Below are 19580 nucleotides of genomic sequence, written 5' to 3' on the forward strand. Positions count from 1 at the left end.
ACTTCCAAGTATTCCCGTGTCTATGATCTTCATTTTGCTAAATTCTTTAAACCTCCGTTCCATGAAGCAACAATGAACATGTTTATAAATATGGTGGACTCAAGCTTATCCATGTGGATTTCATCTCAACTTCAGAGCCAACCGTAACTATTCTTAGACTTCCTTCAGAGTTATAGCTTTGCCTCATGAGCCAGCTAGCAAATAAGCTTTTTTTTGAAGCCTGATGAAGAAATGAAGTGGTCCTAAATGCCTGAGGCCAAAAGTAACTGTCTTATCTAGAGTGAAGAGCAGATTACAGAACTTGAGCTGTGGTGAAGCTGTGTATGGCATCTGTGTAAAAGAAGTATCTGGCACCACCAAGGTAAATATGAATATACTATTTAAAAGGTAGCCAGAAAAGTTAGAGTAGTTAAGTAGTAAATTAAGATTAATGCCAAATTTACAACATGTACCCACAATGGCAAAGGTAATTCCAGTATCCTTAGATTTGTTAAATTAAAAAAAACAATTATTGTTTTATTACAAAGCATAAACTTAAAAAAAAATCCTGAAAAATGTTTACTAGCTATCTCTTCATTCACTTTCACTGCATCACAGTGTAGACTCCTAGATCTGTAACTTAAAAATTAAAAGGAGCTATTTAAAAGTTTCTTTTTAATGTAGTTACTGTGGTCAATACAACAACCCCTAGCAATTTCAAAGGACTCTGCTAGGTCTGATCAGATGAATGCAGATTGAAGCATATATTTTTCACTTTATGCTTCTTGGGTTGTTGTTGTTGGTAATAGAGGAAAATGTTTTGCCTGATCACTTCACATGTATAATTGATACCATATTGCTTGTCTCCTCAATGAGCAGGGGAAGGGCAGGAGGAAAAAAGAGAACTGGAAATCAAAAAAATTTAAATGAACACTAAAAATAAATTTAAAAAGAAAGGTTGTTTTGTTATAAATGGATTAAATTTATCAAAATAAATTCATCCTGACTTTAGTCATCAAATTGAGTACATTTGCAATGAATACAAAGAATGGAATTGTTGCTTACTTGTACATTCCAGAGCCAAAGCTCAGAGCAGTCATCTGGGCCACAAGCAACAAGATAGTTGTCATCTGGACTCCAAGCAATGTAAGAAACACCATAAGCATGCCCTTCTAATGTTTTAAGCAATTTTAGCTGGTGTGTATCCTGAGAAAGAAAAACAAATTGACAAACATTTCAAACTAAAGTAATTTTTCTTCTGGTTTGTCACTTTATGATATAGCTGCCAAAATACTTGATTAATACTCTTTGGGACAAATCTGCCTGGCTTTTCTTTTCAAGCTATAGTTTAAAAAGAATGCCTTTTTTTTTTTTTTTGTGGGGCAATGGGGGTTAAGTGACTTGCCCAGGGTCACACAGCTAGTAAGTGTTAAGTGTCTGAGGCTGGATTTGAACTCAGATACTCCTGAATCCAGGGCCAGCGCTTTAACCACTGCGCCATCTAGCTGCCCCCTCTTTTTTTTTTAATTTATTTTAATGAATAAAAATCTGTTTTCTCTTCTTCCTATTTCCCCCTATCATTGAATAAAAAGAAAAAAATTCCTGTAACAAATATGCATAGTCAAGAAAAATGAATTCCTACACTGACCATGCCTAAAAAAAAGTCTCAATTTACACAGTGAATCTATTGCCTCTAGATAAGGAGATGGACATTTCATCAGAGATCTCTGGAATCTTAGCTGGTCATTTTAACAGATTATAGCTTCTTTTTTTATTTTTGGAGACTGGATCTCCTCATCTTGCTCAGGCTGTAAGCAAAGGTGGCCTCTCATGGGCCCAATTCCATAAATGATTGGCATGGATGTTTTGACCCACTCTGCTTCTGATGTGGCACTTGGTACAAAGATCTGATCAGCTTTAGCCATACTGCAGTTCAGAGCTTATATGCTCAAGTGATATATACCAGCCTAGAGTTAGCCAACATACCTGGGAATGAAATGTTTCTTTCTATTATAAAACTCATATTTCTAAGATCTTCATAAATTTCTATGAACAGAAGAGATTTCTTAGGACATATAATTAGGCTTATAGTGGTAGACAATGAAGGACAGTTAAGGTCTGGGTAAATTATGAGAGGGCACGACTCCAAGACTGTGTGATTAACCAACTAGAAGAGAGAGTCCGTCCTACTCTCCTTGTTCTGACTTGTCTCTAATAGACCCAAACCTACCCTCATCCGCCAACACTGCTGTATTCAACCTTTCCATTTTCGATGCCAACTTCTCCCACCTCTGCACTAGGGTTGGCCCTTCAGGGAAGTTATAATTTAACCACTAGACATCAACAGTAATAGCTGTGCAGATACTCTTGGGAAAATCCCTTCTCCCTCAACCCCTGGCTCTGTGCTCTGAGGGCAGTGACCCACGACCTTACCGTCTAGAGTGAGTCCCACAGGATAAGCAGGCATGGATGAATTGTGATCTGCATCAGAAGCTTTTTTACATTATTTTCCATTCCAAAGCCATCCCCTTTCCACATTTCTCCTTTACTGTCAAGGGTACCACCATTCACCTAATTTTGCAACCTCAGTTCCATTTTTGATTCTTCATTCTACCTCACCCCAAATATATATATTAATTGCCAAATTGTCATTTCTCCCTTCATATTTCCTGCACCAATCTGCTATTCTCTACTCACAAAACCACCAACATGGTTTGGAACTTCACCATCTCTTTTCAAATACTGTCACAGTGGCTTCCTAATTGGTTTTCCTACTTCAGGTCTTTTACCTCTCCAATCAATCTGGCAAAGTGATTATCCTAAAGCACACACCTGATTTGTCATCCCTCTACTCAAACTCCAGTGACTCCCTACTGATTCTAGGCTCATGCGATTTCATCAGCATCTCATCCTTTTATCATTTATATTTTGGACTATATGTTATAAAACCCATGTAATTATTAGCATGGCAGTACATATATGCAATTATAAACAAGTAAATATGCACATACTAGGCAAGAGATGCATGCCCCAAAACTTAACATTTGACTACTGTTTATTAAGTTCCGACTGTGTACCTGGCATTGTGCTAAGTGCTGGGGACACAAAGGAAGGCAAAAGAGTTCTTGTTCTTGAGGAGCCTGCAGCATGCAAATACTGATATACAAACATTGGGATAAAGTGGAGATAAGAAAAAGGAGAGAAGCACTAGCATTAAGTAGGATTGGGAAAGTACTCTTGCAGAAGGCGAGACTTTAGCTGAGACTTGAAGGAAGACAGAGAAAGCAGGAGGCAGAGATGAGAAGGGAGAGAGTTCTAGCCATAAAAGTTTGGAAACCATGGGAATAGAGGACACTCAACTTAAGGTCAAAAATCAAATGACTTTTTTTTTTTTTTGTGAGGCAATTGGGGTTAAGTGACTTGCCTAGGGTCACACAGCCAGTAAGTGTTGTGTCTGAGGCTGGATTTAAACTCAGGTATTCCTGACTCCAGGGCTGGTGCTCTATCCACTGCGCCACCTAGCTGCCCCATAAATGACTTTTCCAGGATAAGTCATATTCAAAATCTCATTAGGCTTTAACTCTGAGCTAATATTACACACACACATTCACATCTAACTACTAAGTAAACTTATTTGAATGCTGAGAAGGCCACTTTTAGGACATCCCATAGAGCCCTCAAAGCTCAACATCCTAAAAAACCAAGTATTTTGCTTTATATACTTCAATATAGAGCTAGTTTAGTTCTATGCGTTTTAAGATGAAATCTCGAAAGAGCATTAGAACTCTATTAAGTTTGAAAAAAAAATCATCAGAGCCAGATTTTCTTCCCTCTAGTTCACATATATTTGCCTTATCCAGATTCATTAATGCCAACCTTCCAGTTTCTTTCTGTATTATAAGACTAAAATCACATTGGTTATCTTATTAATAGAATATACATCTAACGACTCACTTATAAAAAAATTATGAAACCATATAAAAAGAATGGAAAGATGAACTTAATATTTTAAACCTATTATCCAATTTTCTTAAAGCTCATTTACTTCCTTGAATAGTAGATACATATTTACTTGTATGACTAACATACACATAAAATTAGTTATAATATTTATAAAGTGCTTTAAACACAATTTTACTCAATCCTCCCAACAATACTGTGAAATAAATATTTTAAATATGCCTATTTGTTTCAGCATATTAAGTTTAGAGATTGTTCAGCCAAAATTTAGGTCAAGCATCATGCTAAATTAATTATTCACAATTCTATCTGTACTCCAAAAGGTAGACTATTGACATTCAGTGGCCTTAACTAAGCAATGATATGTTTGCATTAAATAATAGCCCAAAGCCACTTAACTGAATGTGAATGAACTGATTTTGTTAGAAAAAGAGACAACACTCCCACAAAACTCCAAATTTCATAAACAAAGACTAAATTTTAAGTACAGGCTCAAGGAGCTTATAATCAAATATTGTTAAATAGTGGAGTTTCTATTAATTCTCTCTTTTTTTTCCTTGCAGGGCAATGAGGGCTAAGTGACTTGCCCAGGGTCAAACAGCTAGTTAAGTGTCAAGTGTCTGAGGCTGGATTTGAACTTGGGTCCTCCTGATTCCAGAGCCGGTGCTTTATCCACTGTGCCACCTAGCTGCCCCAATAGTGGAGTTTCGATTCCCTTCGAGTTATTCCAAAAAATTCATCTGCCATGTTTAAAACAGTGGAACTACTTTATGAGGATTCTATTTCCCTTCCAAGAGATCCTCAGACCCTCATAAACCTAGATATTTATCATCGGCCTTTATTTCTGGTTCAGATAGGAGAATTCAGCAGCAAGTGTAAGGAAGTGTAGTTAGCTACGTATTAACATGAATATTTTCAGAGGTTCTAGGAAAAAAAAAAGACCCATAAAATAATGAAAAAAAGCAGCAAGTTAACCCAATGAACACTTTCAAATACTTACATTTAAAGCAAATTTAACCCAAATGTTTGTGGCCTATAGCTCAGCAGATAGAGCCCTGGGCCTGGAGTCAAGAAGACCTGACTTCAAATCCAGGCTCAGATACCTAATTGTATGACCCTGGGCAAGTTATTTTACCCTGTCTCTATTTCTTCATCTGTAAAAGAAAATGGCAAACCACTCCAGTGTCTTTGCTAAGAAAATCCCAAACGGGCTCACAAAGAGTCAAACACAACTGAAATAACTGAACAAACAACTGTGATTTTAGCAAAGACAATAAATATTTTTATTAAATTCCTATTCATGGAAAAAGACAAGAAATCTTTCGACTAAGTTCTGTTAACAGTTATTTTCTTGAATTTGAATGAGGAAGGTAACTTCAAGTTTGGGGATAAGTGATTTATGTTCACTATCTTTTGTTCCTCTTTACATCTTATCTTTTCGCTCAACTGAACTAGTCAAATATCCTCTACTATTTCTAAGACTGAATAATAACAGAATAAATGATTAAAAAAGCAATCACTTCTCTTACACTTTTCCCCTTTCTCTAAAAGGCCTGATATACCTTATTAATCAGTGTAAAGCAAGATATAATTTAATAAGCACAAGTCTCCCGACTGTCATATTGATTTTTTTTTTTTGGTGAGGCAATTGGGGTTAAGTGACTTGCCCAGGGTCACACAGCTAGTAGGTGTTAAGTGTCTGAGGCTGGATTTGAACCCAGGTACTCCTGACTCCAGGGCCAGTGCTCTATCCACTGCACCACCTAGCTGCCCGGTCTTACTGATTTTTAGAAAACAAAAAGTTCACTTTCCAATACCTTTTCCACATCCAATAGAACAGTCTTATTGTTTAGCAAGTCGAGTTAAGCAACACACTGGCCTTATCTGATAACATGCCTCATTCCACAGCTAATTCTTGTGTGTACACAAAAATCTCACCCCTTTATCTTCAACTTATTAAACTCCATTAAAAATGCTTAATGTGGGGCAGTGATGTTTCTTTCAAACTAGCCAGTTACAATATAATTCTATAAAAGACAATTTTGAGAAACACTGATCTGTACCAGTAGTTAATGAGCCCCACATTCTAACTTTTTTATAATGACAGTTCTTGATTATGTAGTAATCACACAATTTCCCCACAATACTCTTATCCCCATTTAAAAGAAAGGAAACTGAGGCTCTGAGTAGTGATTGTCCAAGTTCACAGAGAGATCAAATGGCAGAGCTGTGATACAAAACTTTTCACTATATCTGGAGGCATCTCACTACTGCTTGGTCTTTTGGGATGTAATTGATTTACAAACAGTGGGCAAGAGCTTTAAGGATATTAAGGATTTCATTGAGAAAATTAAGGAAAGGCAATAGTAATATTAGAACTGTAATCTTGAACTTAAAGCTAGGCCTTTCTACCCTTCCATTCTTTTTACTCATTAAAGATCATGAATAGAAGGAATATCAGAGATCAGAGTACAACAAATATTTCCATGAAATACAAGGTAAAAAATGTCTAATCCTCTTATATTGATTAACTAAAATATCAAAATCCTAGCATGCCAAGAGATTTAGACAATCCTTTATAGCAGTGGTGTCAACTCAAATAGGGGGGTTTGTGTGTATGTGTGTGTGAGGAGGAGGGGAGAACTAAACTGAACGTAAGGATCCCTGATTTAGAAGAATCACTTATTAATATCATCTATATTTTATTTTATTATTATTTACTTTGTTAAATATTTTCAAATTAAATTTGTATCTGGTCCCACATGTTGGGACGCCTTTGCCTGAGAGGCACACTGTTAAACCGACATGATACACATCATAATCTATTCTAATATTACACTATTCAGACTGGGACAAACATCAACTAGTTCCAGATCTGAGTTTCCCTTTGAAACTACACTCTCCTCTGTAGCAATTTCATTTACTTCTATTTCTCCATGCAACCAATACTCCCCTCCTATTTGTTCAAGGTAAAAATAACAATAATCCTCGTTCATATTCCCCATCTGCTCCCTAGGTATTTGGTACAGAGCCCCTCCCACCTGCTCTGAGGCCCCTTCTTCTTGTATACTACTAATAAGCCATTCCATGTGCACGTTCATCTACTTTTCTAAGTTTTCACCACTGTCAAAGGCCCCTAGCTCCTTCTATTCAATCACGCAATATTTCTGCTTCAGTTTCCAAAAAGTCATCTGGAGTTCTCACATATATTAAAAAAACAAACTACTGCCCTATTTCTTCTCGTTAATAGTCAAAAATCAAACATGCTGTTGATACCTTTCTAAGCTGCTCTAAACCTATACTATAACCTGTTATTTCTTACCAAATTTTATGCTTGACCTCTATCAAAATTGGCTTCATTTAGTTATTCCTGACTTAGTCATTCTTTTTTTTAAATAATAAACATTTTTAATTTAAAGTTTTGAGTTCCAAATCCTATCCCTCCTCTGCCTCCCCTCCCTCCACCCTGAGGCAGTAAGCAATCACAGATGGGTTATACATGCGTAATTATGTAAAACATTACCATATTAGTCATTTTGTATAAGAAAACTTGAATTAAAAAAAAAAATGAAAGAAGCATGCTTCAGTCTGTGTTCAATCAAATATCAATTCTTTCTGGAGGTAAATAGTATGCTTCATCATTAGTCCTTTGGGAGTGTCTTGGATCATTGTATTGCTGAGAGTAGCTAAGTCATTCACAGTTCTTCAGCTCACTTCACTATACATCAGTTCATATAAGTCTTCCAGGCCTTTCTGAAATCATCCTCGTTGACATTTCTTATAGCACAATTAATATTCCTTCAGAATCATATACCACAGCTTGTTTAGCCATTCCCCAACTGATGGGCAGTCCTGATCCCCAATTCTTCACCATCACAAGAAGAATTGCTAGAAATATTTGTTCAAATAGTGGACTTCATCATTCTTGACTTCATTTCTCTTGTCACTTCAATTATATAAAGTTAATCAATGACGTACTTTTCACCAAATCCAAGGGTTTTTTTCCTATAACTATTAATTTTTTAAACTTCCTGATCATCCAATCCTAGAAACTCCTTTTCCTGGAAACGTCCTTGATTCTTACGGGTATGGATCCTGATTCTCTCTGTGGAGTATTTTCATTGGTTCCTTCTTTGAAGTCGTTTCATTGGCCCTTCTATTCTCCACCCTTTCAATGTTAAAATCCTCAAGTTCTCTATCCTAGGCTCACTATTAAATCCACTTAGTGAGTTCATCCACCATGATCAATAATTCCTAAATTAAAAGCCTCAATAGATGTTTGTCTTATTCTTTCTCAAAGATCTCAGGTAACCAGGCATTCCACTGCCAAGCTGAAGAGAAAAATCAATTACCTAACAATCCCCCCATGCAACTTTTTTTCTTTGACTATATACTTCCATAAGTACTATTTCTACTATAAATGTTAATATCTGCATTTCCTTCATTAGAAGTAGAGAAATTCTATCTTTTATTTGCTAAAATAAAAGCACTTGAGCACTAAGTATTGCTAACCAAAGTTTAAATTTATACAATTTATGAACTGATGAATGGTAAAGTGAGCAGAACCAGGAGAACATTGTGCACAAGGACAGCAATACTGTTTAATGAAGAACTGTGAATGACTTAACCATTCTCAGAAATACAATGATCCAAGAGAATCCCAAAGGACTAATGAAGCATATTATCCACCTCTAAAGAAAGAACTAATATTGACTGAACAAAGACTGAAGCATGATATTTTTCACTTTCATTTTTTCTTTTATTCAAGTTTTCTTATCCAAAATGACTAATACATGCATAACCTCTATTTGATTGCTTACTCCCTCAGGGAGGGAGGAAAGAGAAACAGAATTTGGAACTCAAAACTTTAAATAAAGAATACAATAAAATAAAATACAATCTGAGGAGAAATCTCTACAGAAAGCAAAGGTAACTCAAACAAAACATGAAATGGTTTTGCCAGGCATTTCATGAAATATAACTGAAACCACATATTCCAGAAAGGCAATTAGTTGGTAAGCAGAAAATTTATGAAATAAAGGACTTTCTACCGGGTTGTCATATACAACGATGGGACACTAGATTTAGATAGTAGAAGCAACTGAACTTAAATGTAATCTAAAAATATTAACGAACAAAAAAGGTGGTGGAAAGAGGCAATGTCTTAGAGAAGTAAAACATGCAGTCATAATACAAAATAATGCTGCTGGAGCATAACTTATAAAATAGAAACTATATCTACAATAGATATATAAAAACCCACTATAAATCTCTTAAGGTTTTTAATTAAACAAAATTTAATTAAAGTATTCATATGAGAATACTTACCGGATCAACTTGCCATATAATAACAGTTGTGTCCTTTGATCCTGTTGCTAGTTTAGTGCCATCATTAGAGAACTTACAGAACCACACTTCATTACAGTGTTCTGTAAGTATTTGTTGTGTATAACACGGGAACTGTTTCCTAAAAATAAAACCAAAAAAACAAAACAAAAACAAAAAATAAACTAAGAATGCTTAAAAATACACGATCAGAAAAAAACTACTAATAAAGCTTAATGTAATAATTTTACGTGTTTTTAAAGTCATGTAGATATGTCTTTCCTTTTAGCTAAGGAAGAAAGCTCTCAATTGCATGCTGAGTAAATTAAAAACATTAATATGATAAAATATATTCTAAACATATCTTTGGAAAAATTAATAACCTAATTTTACTTCATTATTTTCTTTAAAAAGATTTTAAAGACTTATAAAAATTTTTATGTATCTACTCAGAATCTGTTATTGGTCTGATTATGATCAATTCATACTAGTAGTAATTAGTTATGAGGGCCTTATGTCCATTGGAAATAAAGATTCAATGGCATAGTAACGTTATGAGGTGGTACTGAACAACAATGAGCAGGTTAAAAACAAAACATATCCATCCAATCCAACACCTTAGCTCTTACCATTCTAAGCATGCAAATTATTTTAACATAACTAAAGTGAAAAGCAGTAACTTCAACTAACACTGCACTAAGTGTCTGCCCTGTTAAATATTTTCAGTACTATGTTAACCTTGTTGAAGTGATTACAAAGCATCAGCTAATACTAGATACATAAAGCAAGACTCTCAAAGAAAAGTCATTCTTTCTCTGGGTAAGTTTTGACTACCAAAGAATCTAGAAAAATAGCCTGGCTAAATGTTTTTTAATTTAGGAAGGCTCCTTTGTATAGCCAAATTTTTCAGCTGTAGGACCACATGCTTTTCATATTTTTGTGATTATTTCCAGAGATTACTAGATCTAGATGATTTATAAATCTGCCTCAAAAAGTTTAAAAATTGTCAGTAAATAAATTTTAAAATTATTTTTTACCAGTCCATAGATAATTGAAAATAAATGGAATAAGCATGTCTATTTTTACTGTTTGTCATAAAGTGTAACTCACTGTAGGAAAGGAGGTATTTGAAGATTTAAACATGTCTGCAAAACTAAATGAATTAAAAATAAAATTCTCTATATCAACAAATACAATTTACGAGTACAAAAATGTTGACTACTGTCATGCCTACTTCAATGTCATTCCTCAAACCACACTAAAATTTTTTATCTAGAGAAATTACTTGAAATTTCAGAGTTGAAACTGTCTTCCCTTTTAGAGCCACAATAGTTAGAACACTGACATCTAGTAATGCACAATACACATGTTCCTAAGGCATATAATGAATGATTCACAATAATAAAGAGTCAATAATTAAACAAGGATGTATTTGAAATGACTGGCAGAATACCTTTATTAAAGGACTGATTCATAAAATTACAGGGCATAAATCAGTCAGTCATGTAGTCATCACTTATATTGGAATCCCTGTCACTGAAGTGTTGTTCAAGGAGTCATTATTTTAAATATTACTTAAACTATTTCTCTAATCAAGAAGTGATTATGAAACATCACCTGAACATACCCACTAACACAAGTTTATACACATTTACCTTTAAATATATTAGTACCACCAATACATATGAAATTAAATAATTCACTTGATAAATTTTAAGCAATACATTTCTACAATGTGTATATAATTTGATATACGGAATGCAAATCATAAATTTAGTATTTATAAAACTATATGCAGGAAAATTTATTTCCATTGGATGGTGGTTAAAAAAAACCCTAACAACTTAAAGAAACACCGTCAAGGCTAACTGGTCAAAAATTCAACCTATGTATGCTTCCAACTCAAAAACATCTTCAATGTTTCTATGAGTAGGAAAAATCACATCCAATGTCATTAGTTTATATGCAATCCTATCTACAGAAAGGGAGCTCACTAGATCATAAGCTCTTTGAGGAAGAGACCATTATCTTATCTTGGTATCTGCCATTTTACCTTAGAGCACAGTGCCTTGCACAAAGGTGCTCAGCTAATGTTTCCTGAATTAAACTGAAAACAGATTCCAATTTTAAGATCTAATTTTTGAAATTGAGTTAAATTGGATTAAAAAATTTTTAATACCTCAACGGTGTCCTTTTAAGTCCTCTATTAGATGGGTCAGGAAATGTGAAGACAGCCTCCCTTTCCCCCTGACCATCCTCCTAAGGACTGGAAGTGATTTAGTCTGATGGGCTCAATCCAAGGCCTTTACTGACCAGTATGACATAATCATACTTAATTCTGTGTAGTAGTACTCTGATATAGCTGACAGTCCAATAAGTATTAGGGCATAATTCAAAAGAAAAATACAAGTTGTTATGATCATAGAAATAACCCTGACATTATAGGCATGACATTCTCTTAAAAACAATAGAATCAAGATTACTTCAATGTATCAAATTTAAAAGGCATAAAATTTCAGAATCACAGCTTTCAACTCAACAATATTAAGACAGAGTGGGTTGATCTGAAAAGAGTATAAACCTTGAGTTTGAAGTGTTTTGACTCTTGGGGTAGGTGGGTGGCACAGCAGGAAAAATGGTAAGAATTACCAACTTGAGAAGCCCAATCCTCTCCTTTTACCTCCACAAGGTTTAATAATGAACTTTTCATAGCTTCATAGAAAAGACCCTCTTCTTCTGTTAGCCATTTCTGTGAGGCAGGAACCATATTATACTTTTCCTATGTAAACCTTCAAAGGACTTCCCTATAGGCTTATGAAATCCTAGCTTTTTCATTTATTTTCATAGGTACCTAGAAAAGCAGCTAAAAAATTCAGGAAAATATAGGTCAATTTTATGCAGATTTACCTTGTAAAACAGGGATATATACAGAATCTTTTGTTCATAGTTGTCTAAGTACACTATCAACATTATACCAGCACTTCTTAATTTAGCTAATCTCCAATAAATTATCATCTCATATGTTCCAACAATAAATTTGGGAACCAGTAGTCAAATTAAGATATTTTGGCATTATATCTGTTCTATTTTTAACCAGTATTATTCTCAAATTTTCCCAAAGGTGTCAAGGATTAAAATTATACAGGTTTTATCCAACACCTTATGTGAAATGCTCATGAATCTTCATATTTAAAAAACTCAAGTAAGAGTATATGTATTGCTAAAAAGCATGATTTAAAAACCGCCCCCAAATTAAGCTCAATTACTTTGGGGGTATGGTAGGGGGTGGTGGTTCAAAAACTCTATAGTCACATTTCTCTAGAATGCTCTATGATTTTTTTTCTGTGAAATAAATGCTTAGATTAAAAGAAAAAAACACACACACTAAAGCTAGGTATTCATGTTGAGATGCTGATTACAAAATAAGTAAAAATTTTGTTGCTTTAAATCACTGTGCTTGCCTGCACCATTATTTCAGTAGCTTATGTAGGTTCCTCATTTACAAAAAGTCTATGGCCCTCACACTTAACCTTATTACTTTTGTCCTTCCTGTTCAAGCAACTTTCATCATATCTTTGATCATCTTTGGCAAAAGAAATGGACTGTGTGTACTGCAGCTGTTCCCCTTAGTCCTCTAGCCCCAAATTATTTCCTTCCTGGGGTTTGAAAGATTTCACAATTTGTTTTTCTGTATCTCAACAACTCTAATGACACTTTAACTTTAGAGGTCATGAAATATGTTCCTGCTTCACTAATAATTAAAAGATCCTAGACTGAAGGACAATTCTGACATTCTCCTAAGTTAAATTAATGTGTACAGGCAGCTGATAGCAAAATCTCTCAAAATAATACAGCAAGCAACATAATGCTAATTGCTACTCTGAAATTTCGACTTTTTACTTAACTATGGACAATTAATAATCAATCTAATAGTTAAACCTGTCGGTGGGGGGGCAGGGGGACATGGAGCATATTTTAAATTCTAATTTTTTTGCACGTTAGAATGAAGAGCAATTCAGAATATAATTTAGTTTCAAGGAACTCCAGCTCACAAGTCTCTAACAGTATTAAGAAGGAAAATGGGATCGCTTATAAAAAAGATCATAAATCAAATTTTGGGGTAGTAGAAATGGTTTTCCTCTTACCTACTACAAACATGATCTATAAGCAGCGACACTGAATCTAGATTATTATCAAGTTTGGTATTGTGATATAGGCACCGATCCCTCTGTAGTTCCACAGCTTGACGTAGCAGAGTCTGTAAACGCCTTGGAGGAAGCATCACTGATGGTGGCAAATAGGCTTAATAAAAGAAACAAGAATTTATTTTCAGTCAGTCAGCCAGCAAATATTTCTTAAGAGCTAAGAGTTGGGAAGGCAAAAGAGAGTCGAAAATGGTCCCTGTTTTCAAGGAGCTTATGTTCTAATGGGGAAGATGATGTAAACATTTTGGTCTCTATAATACAGAATAAGGCACTATAAAGAGGGAGCCATTAGCAACTGGGGGAGGGATCAGGAAAGATTTTTTTTTACCCCCAAAGAGGCTTGCTCAATATCCTCTGGCTTTTCATCTTCAGTTAATCATTATCAACATTATGGTATTTATGTCAAGCCACCCAGAACTTTTGTCTATAAACATTTTGTTTTTATGACTACTTGTCAAATCTAACTAATCTAAATCTTGTACTAACACTAGGATTCAGTTGAAAAGAAAGCTGACAATTTCTTTAGGTTTTCTTATTCAAGACAAACTATTGGCTAATAAGGAAATAGTAAATGAGGGATAATGGCCATTCTTAAAAGTTTGGGGAGGGGCAGCTAGGTGGCACAGTGGATAAAGCACTGGCCCTGGATTCATGCCTTGAGTTCAAATCCAGCCTCAGACACTTAACACTTACTAGCTGTGTGACCCTGGGCAAGTCACTTAACCCCAAGTGCCTCACTTAAAAAAAAAAAAATTGGGGAAACTGAAATACTGTGAGAAATTAATGGGATTTGGCAGAAGCCCAGGGGCCCCACCAGAAAAAAGGGTAGAGGGGATTATGGAAACTGTAGGGCCTTGAACTTGACTTTGATCCTTGGACACATTCTAGATCACAAAGGGATGCCTAATGAACAGCTAGAAAGGGAAACAACGACCTCAAGGAGTCAACATGGCTTCATCAAAAACAGGTCAAGGGGCAGCTAGGTGGTGCAGTGGATAAAGCACTGGCCCTGGATTCAGGAGGCCCTGAGTTCAAATACAGCCTCAGACACTTGACACTTACTAGCTGTGTGACCCTGGCAAGTCACTTAACCCTCTTTGCCCCACCAAAAAAAAAAAAAAAAAAAAGGATTGACTCAAAAGGATGAAATTCCAGGTCTCACCAAACTACTGCTATCCCAGATATTGTGTGTTAAACCTACACTAACAGAATAACAAAATACCACTGCCTCACAACTATATGTCCTATACCTTCCCAAATGTGCTGTTCTCTTGGGCTTCAAGAAACATTCTTGGTACCTAGGCCTCCCAACTTCATGAAAAAAGGCTGTGGGAACCCTTAACTTGTCTGGAATGGGCAAGAAAAAAGCTTTTTTACAAAAAAGTTAAATTAGTAAGAATGAAGCATTCTATAGGTCCATTTATTCCTTGTAATGGTTTAACATTTTTTAAAAATACAAAAACAACAACAACAAACAACAACAAAAACCCTACCATTTGCCTAAAGGTGGGGAGGTAGGGAATAGTAACTGCTCTTTTATCTTTGTACCTTAGGAATAAAAAGCAGCAGAAAGTGTGTTAAACCAATGTGGCCTAAGGAGTCCACCTATAAAACAAGACCTATTATATCCCCTCAGCAGTAAGTCATTGTAAGTGTTACCAAACAAAAATCTTACAATCCACATTAGTTTTAACCTAAATAAATATTGTTATCAGATACTGGAAAAAAATCTTACTCTGGAGTTTGTCCAAAAGTTTAGATCGAGAAGCTGTTCCTTTGCCTTCCCATTCTGCTTTTGCACGTAAGTCTTCTGCATGGCTACACATCAGATATCTGTGAACGAGACAGTAAAATTGGCTAACACCAATTTCTTTTTTAGGATTAAAATAATGAAAATATAGCACCTATGCAACCAACTTTATTTCCGAAACAGAAAGAAGGGAAATGACTAGGCCTTAGTTCATTAACATGTGACATTGGTATCATCTGAACAAGTATAATTTTGAACAACCATGAAAATACATGTTTTCTTTAAATGAACTTAATTAAAACACAAGACCAGAAAATCTCTCCAAGAAGGCATTATAAAGTATTCAATCTTTAAGCAAAGGCTTGAGTAACTAGGCAATGTGGTATAGTGAAAAAGACATTAGATTAGACTACGGGTAACCAAGATTCAAACCCCAAGTCAAAACCTCTCAGAACATCATGTTTTCTAACCTTAAACCAGGGATAAAAACTAGTCCACAGGTTTGCTGCCTCTCTTAACATGAGCTTGTGTGAACCCTTAGAAGGGCTCAACTCAAGGCTTCCAGGAATAATGCTCAGGGAACAGCTTCATTACTCACCAGATAAACTGATGGACACATAGTAAAGCTCTAGGGAAAGAAATCAAGGCCTTTTACTCTAAGTATGCCCGTGACCTGGTTCTATGCAGTAGAAATGACTTTCAAATGAGGATAGTTAAAAGTATAATCAAATTAAAGAAATAGGATCTAGAAAATATCAGGTCATATGAAGCATTCTGCTACCATGGGGACATTCCTTGTATATCAATATTAAGTGCCTACTACATGCCAGGCATGGTGCTAGACTGGGGCTGGGGGTACATGTACACAGAGAAATAATTCCAACATATAATGAACTCATATTGTAATGGGGGAAATAACAGGAACATAAAACGTGTATGTGTGTATGTTGCAGAAAAATGAAATAAATATAAACATATGAGAAGTATAAATGCAAGGTAGTTTACGAGAGAGAACACTACCAGTTGGGGAGATCACGAAAGCTTTCAGGTAGAATATGATACTTGAGTTGCATTGTAAAGAAAAGAAGCACTATATGAAGTGGAGGTAAGGAGAGTGGTTTCTAGGGTTGGAGGACAACTAGGTCAAAGGCATGGAGACAAGAGATGGAGTACGGTGACTGAAGAACAGAAAGGTCAGTTTTGCTCATTTACAGTGGGCAAGAAGGAGAATGTCCATGGAGGCTAGAAAGAAGGGATGGGGAGCATTAAGAGCTAAACAGGATTTTATATTTTATTCTAGATGCAACAGGAAGTCACTGGAGTTAGTCAGATTTCTGTTAAAGATAAAGTACTTTGGCAATAATGTGTTGGATGGAGTGGTGAAAGACTTGAGATAGAGAGACAAATTAAGTTACCAGGTAGGAGATGATGGACTGTACAGTGGTAGCTGTGTGAGTAGAGAGAAGAGGTTGGATATGAGAGATGCTGTGAAGGCAGAAGCAGTAACATCTGACAACTGATTGGATATGTGGGATGAAGGACCGAACGGCTGAAGACACTGGAAGAATGGTGCTACCTAGATGATGAACCAGTAAAGGAAACAGAAGCTAGAGAAGAACCTGGAGAGAGTAGTGTCAAAGGGAAAGAGTATGCAGAAGAGGGTGGTCAACAGTGTCAAATGCAGTGGACAGGTCAAGAAGGATAAAGAATGAGAAAAAGACAATCAGAAGATCACTGGTAACTTTGGAGAGGGGATTTTCAGTTTATTAATGAGGATGAAAGTCAACAGAGAGAAAAGGAAATGGAGGCAATGGGGGTGGAGAGCATTTTCAAGGAGTTAAGCTGAGAAAAGGAGATAAAGGATGACAGGGTCTAGTGAAGGGGTTTTGTTCTTTTAAAAAGGATGGAGGGGCAGCTAGGTGGCACAGTGGATAGAGCACCAGCCCTGTATTCAAGAGGACCTGAGTTAAAATCCAGCCTCAGACACTTAACACTTACTAGCTGTGTGACCCTGGCAAGTCACTTAACCCCAACTGCCTCAAAAAAAAAAAAAAAGGATGGGAGAGACTTGGACTTTGAAGGCAGTAGGTCAAGAACAATTATAAGCAGCTACCATGGTAATGAATGGCTAAGAATTAAAGGGAGGATTTAAAGTTTAAAACTGAACTTAAAAATCCTTTGATTTCCATAAATATTTATTAAATGAAAATTCATCTACAGCATCATTTTCTGGATCTAAATTACTATAGTTAGAAGTGATAAATATAAACAAATTACTGGTTAACAACAGTGTAGGTCTAACCCATATCACTACAACTGAATTGTCCTGTATTCTTAGATAAAAATCATTTAGTCCAAAATAAGAATTTACTAAGTGCTTGCTTTAATCAAGGCACTGCTTGATGCAAGGAATGCTCAGAAAGTGAAAAAGTCTCTGCTCTCAAGAACTTGAATTCTACTAATGTATGAATGCAATGGAATATTATCATTCCATAAGAAATTATGACAGGGAAAGGGTTCCACAGAATCCTAGGAAGACACATGAACAGATGTATAGTAAAGTAAGCAGAACTAGGAGAACAATTTATAAATAATAACAGTGTAAGGAGAAACTGAATTAAGACCTACGATCAATGTAATAACAAAGTACCATTCCTGAGCTCTAGTGATAAAGGTTGTCACCCACCTCCTGACAGAGAAGTGAGAGACTCAAGATATAAAATGAAACATTCATTTTGGACGGAGCCAATGTGGTGATCTGTTTTGCTTAACTATATATACTTATTATAAGAGTTTTTCTTTTCTTTTTCAAATGTGTGTGTGAAGGTTAGGTCCTCCTCTCCCACCAGAAGGCAAGCCAGAAGAAATCACAAACAGGACAGATTTGAAAGTGATATGTTAGATTTATTAAATATTTTTAAAAAGCAAGTTCCACATAATAGAGGCTCCAAGCTTCATATACAATAACCTACTGTTCTACAGTGTATATGGAAATTTAAATTTTATTTGGTATTTGCCAAGTTCAGAGTGAAAATAAAATAGATTTTTTTTAAAGTTACAATTAAGTCCATGTTTGTTAAGTACTTCAATGAAAACATATCTTTCATCTAGAGTTTGAATATTAAGGAATTTAGTAAGATCTAGTACCTTCCGTGCTTATGATCACTGGATAGCACATTTTCCAAGTAGTATCTCAATACACAGATTCAAACTACTAGAAGAAAGGAACTAAATAATGAGTTTATTTTTTAAAAAATAGAAGGAAATGTAAAATGTGGTCGCTATTTGATTTTAAATTATCTGCTTATCATGAATTTGAGAAAACTGGTTCACAATTTTCTTATTTCAAAAGTTCTTTCTATATTTGTTCCATTTGATTAACATGCAGTTTTCAGTATTCACTGGGGCAGCAAGGTGGCACAAACTCAGGAGGGCCTGAGTTCAAATTTGGCCATAGATACTTTCTCAGCTGCATGACCCTGGGTAAGCGGCTTAACAACCCTGTTTTTTTCAGTTCTTCATCTGTAAAATGAGCTGGAGAGGGAAATGGCAATCCACTCCAGTATCCTTGCCAAGAAAACCCCAAATGGGGTCATGAAGAGTCTAGACATGACTAAAAAATGACTGAATGTGAACATTTCTGTATTCAAGTCAATGTCTATTTATAGGGAAATGTTGTATGAAAGATGGCCAGACTTAGTTAATAAAACTGGGTTCTAATTTGAGACTTGCTACTGTCCACAAATAACCTTTACCAAGTCATTTAATCTCATTAAGCTTTAGTTTTCTCAAAATGTAAAAAAAAAATCAAATTAGATTGATCTCTAAGTTCCTTTAGTTCTAAACAATTGCAAGCACAATTAAATTAGAATTTTTTAAATTCATGAATGCTAAGTCGTAAATATGACATCTTGTAGAGGTCTTCTGAATTAAGGAAACGAGCCACAGCATTAACATGTCCAACAGAACTTGCTTTCCTCTAAAGATGGGGATCTTTGTATTTCTATGAACTTTGGCAGTTCATTATTGTATATTCTGATGATAAAAAAATGAGAATTGGCCAAATTAAGCCACATCACAAGATTTATAAAAGAATATGAAATTATTTTCCATAGGCAACCTTCTATCATCCATTTAACATGACTTAATCCTATATAGAAAGCTTCCTCTGGGTAAATGGGTACAAGGGTAATTGTCTACACAAAGGCAAAGACAAGAAACATCTCTACTGTCCCTCCTCATCACAGGGAGAAAATTCCCTAAAATTATCTTAATTTCCAAAGCACTCAGAGAAAGTATAGAACCATAATCTTCTATAACAAGACTCCCCCCCAAAGCAGAACTCATGAACTAAACATCCT

The 19580-nt window shown here is 35.3% G+C and overlaps 1 protein-coding gene across 1 annotated transcript in view; it reads right to left on the reverse strand.

The window, feature by feature from the left end:
* The window catches only part of WDR26 (WD repeat domain 26), a 45260-nt gene that overhangs the window by 15803 nt on the left and 9877 nt on the right, over positions 1-19580 (reverse strand). Inside the window, exons 5-8 of the mRNA XM_044000505.1 lie at positions 15205-15302; positions 13410-13566; positions 9268-9406; positions 1045-1185 (exon numbers count right to left, since the gene is read on the reverse strand). Coding sequence (XP_043856440.1) covers positions 1045-1185; positions 9268-9406; positions 13410-13566; positions 15205-15302 — 535 coding nt within the window. The remainder of the gene's footprint in view (positions 1-1044; positions 1186-9267; positions 9407-13409; positions 13567-15204; positions 15303-19580) is intronic.

This window comes from Dromiciops gliroides, chromosome 4 (assembly GCF_019393635.1).
Source record: "Dromiciops gliroides isolate mDroGli1 chromosome 4, mDroGli1.pri, whole genome shotgun sequence".
NCBI classification, from domain to species: Eukaryota; Metazoa; Chordata; class Mammalia; order Microbiotheria; family Microbiotheriidae; genus Dromiciops; species Dromiciops gliroides.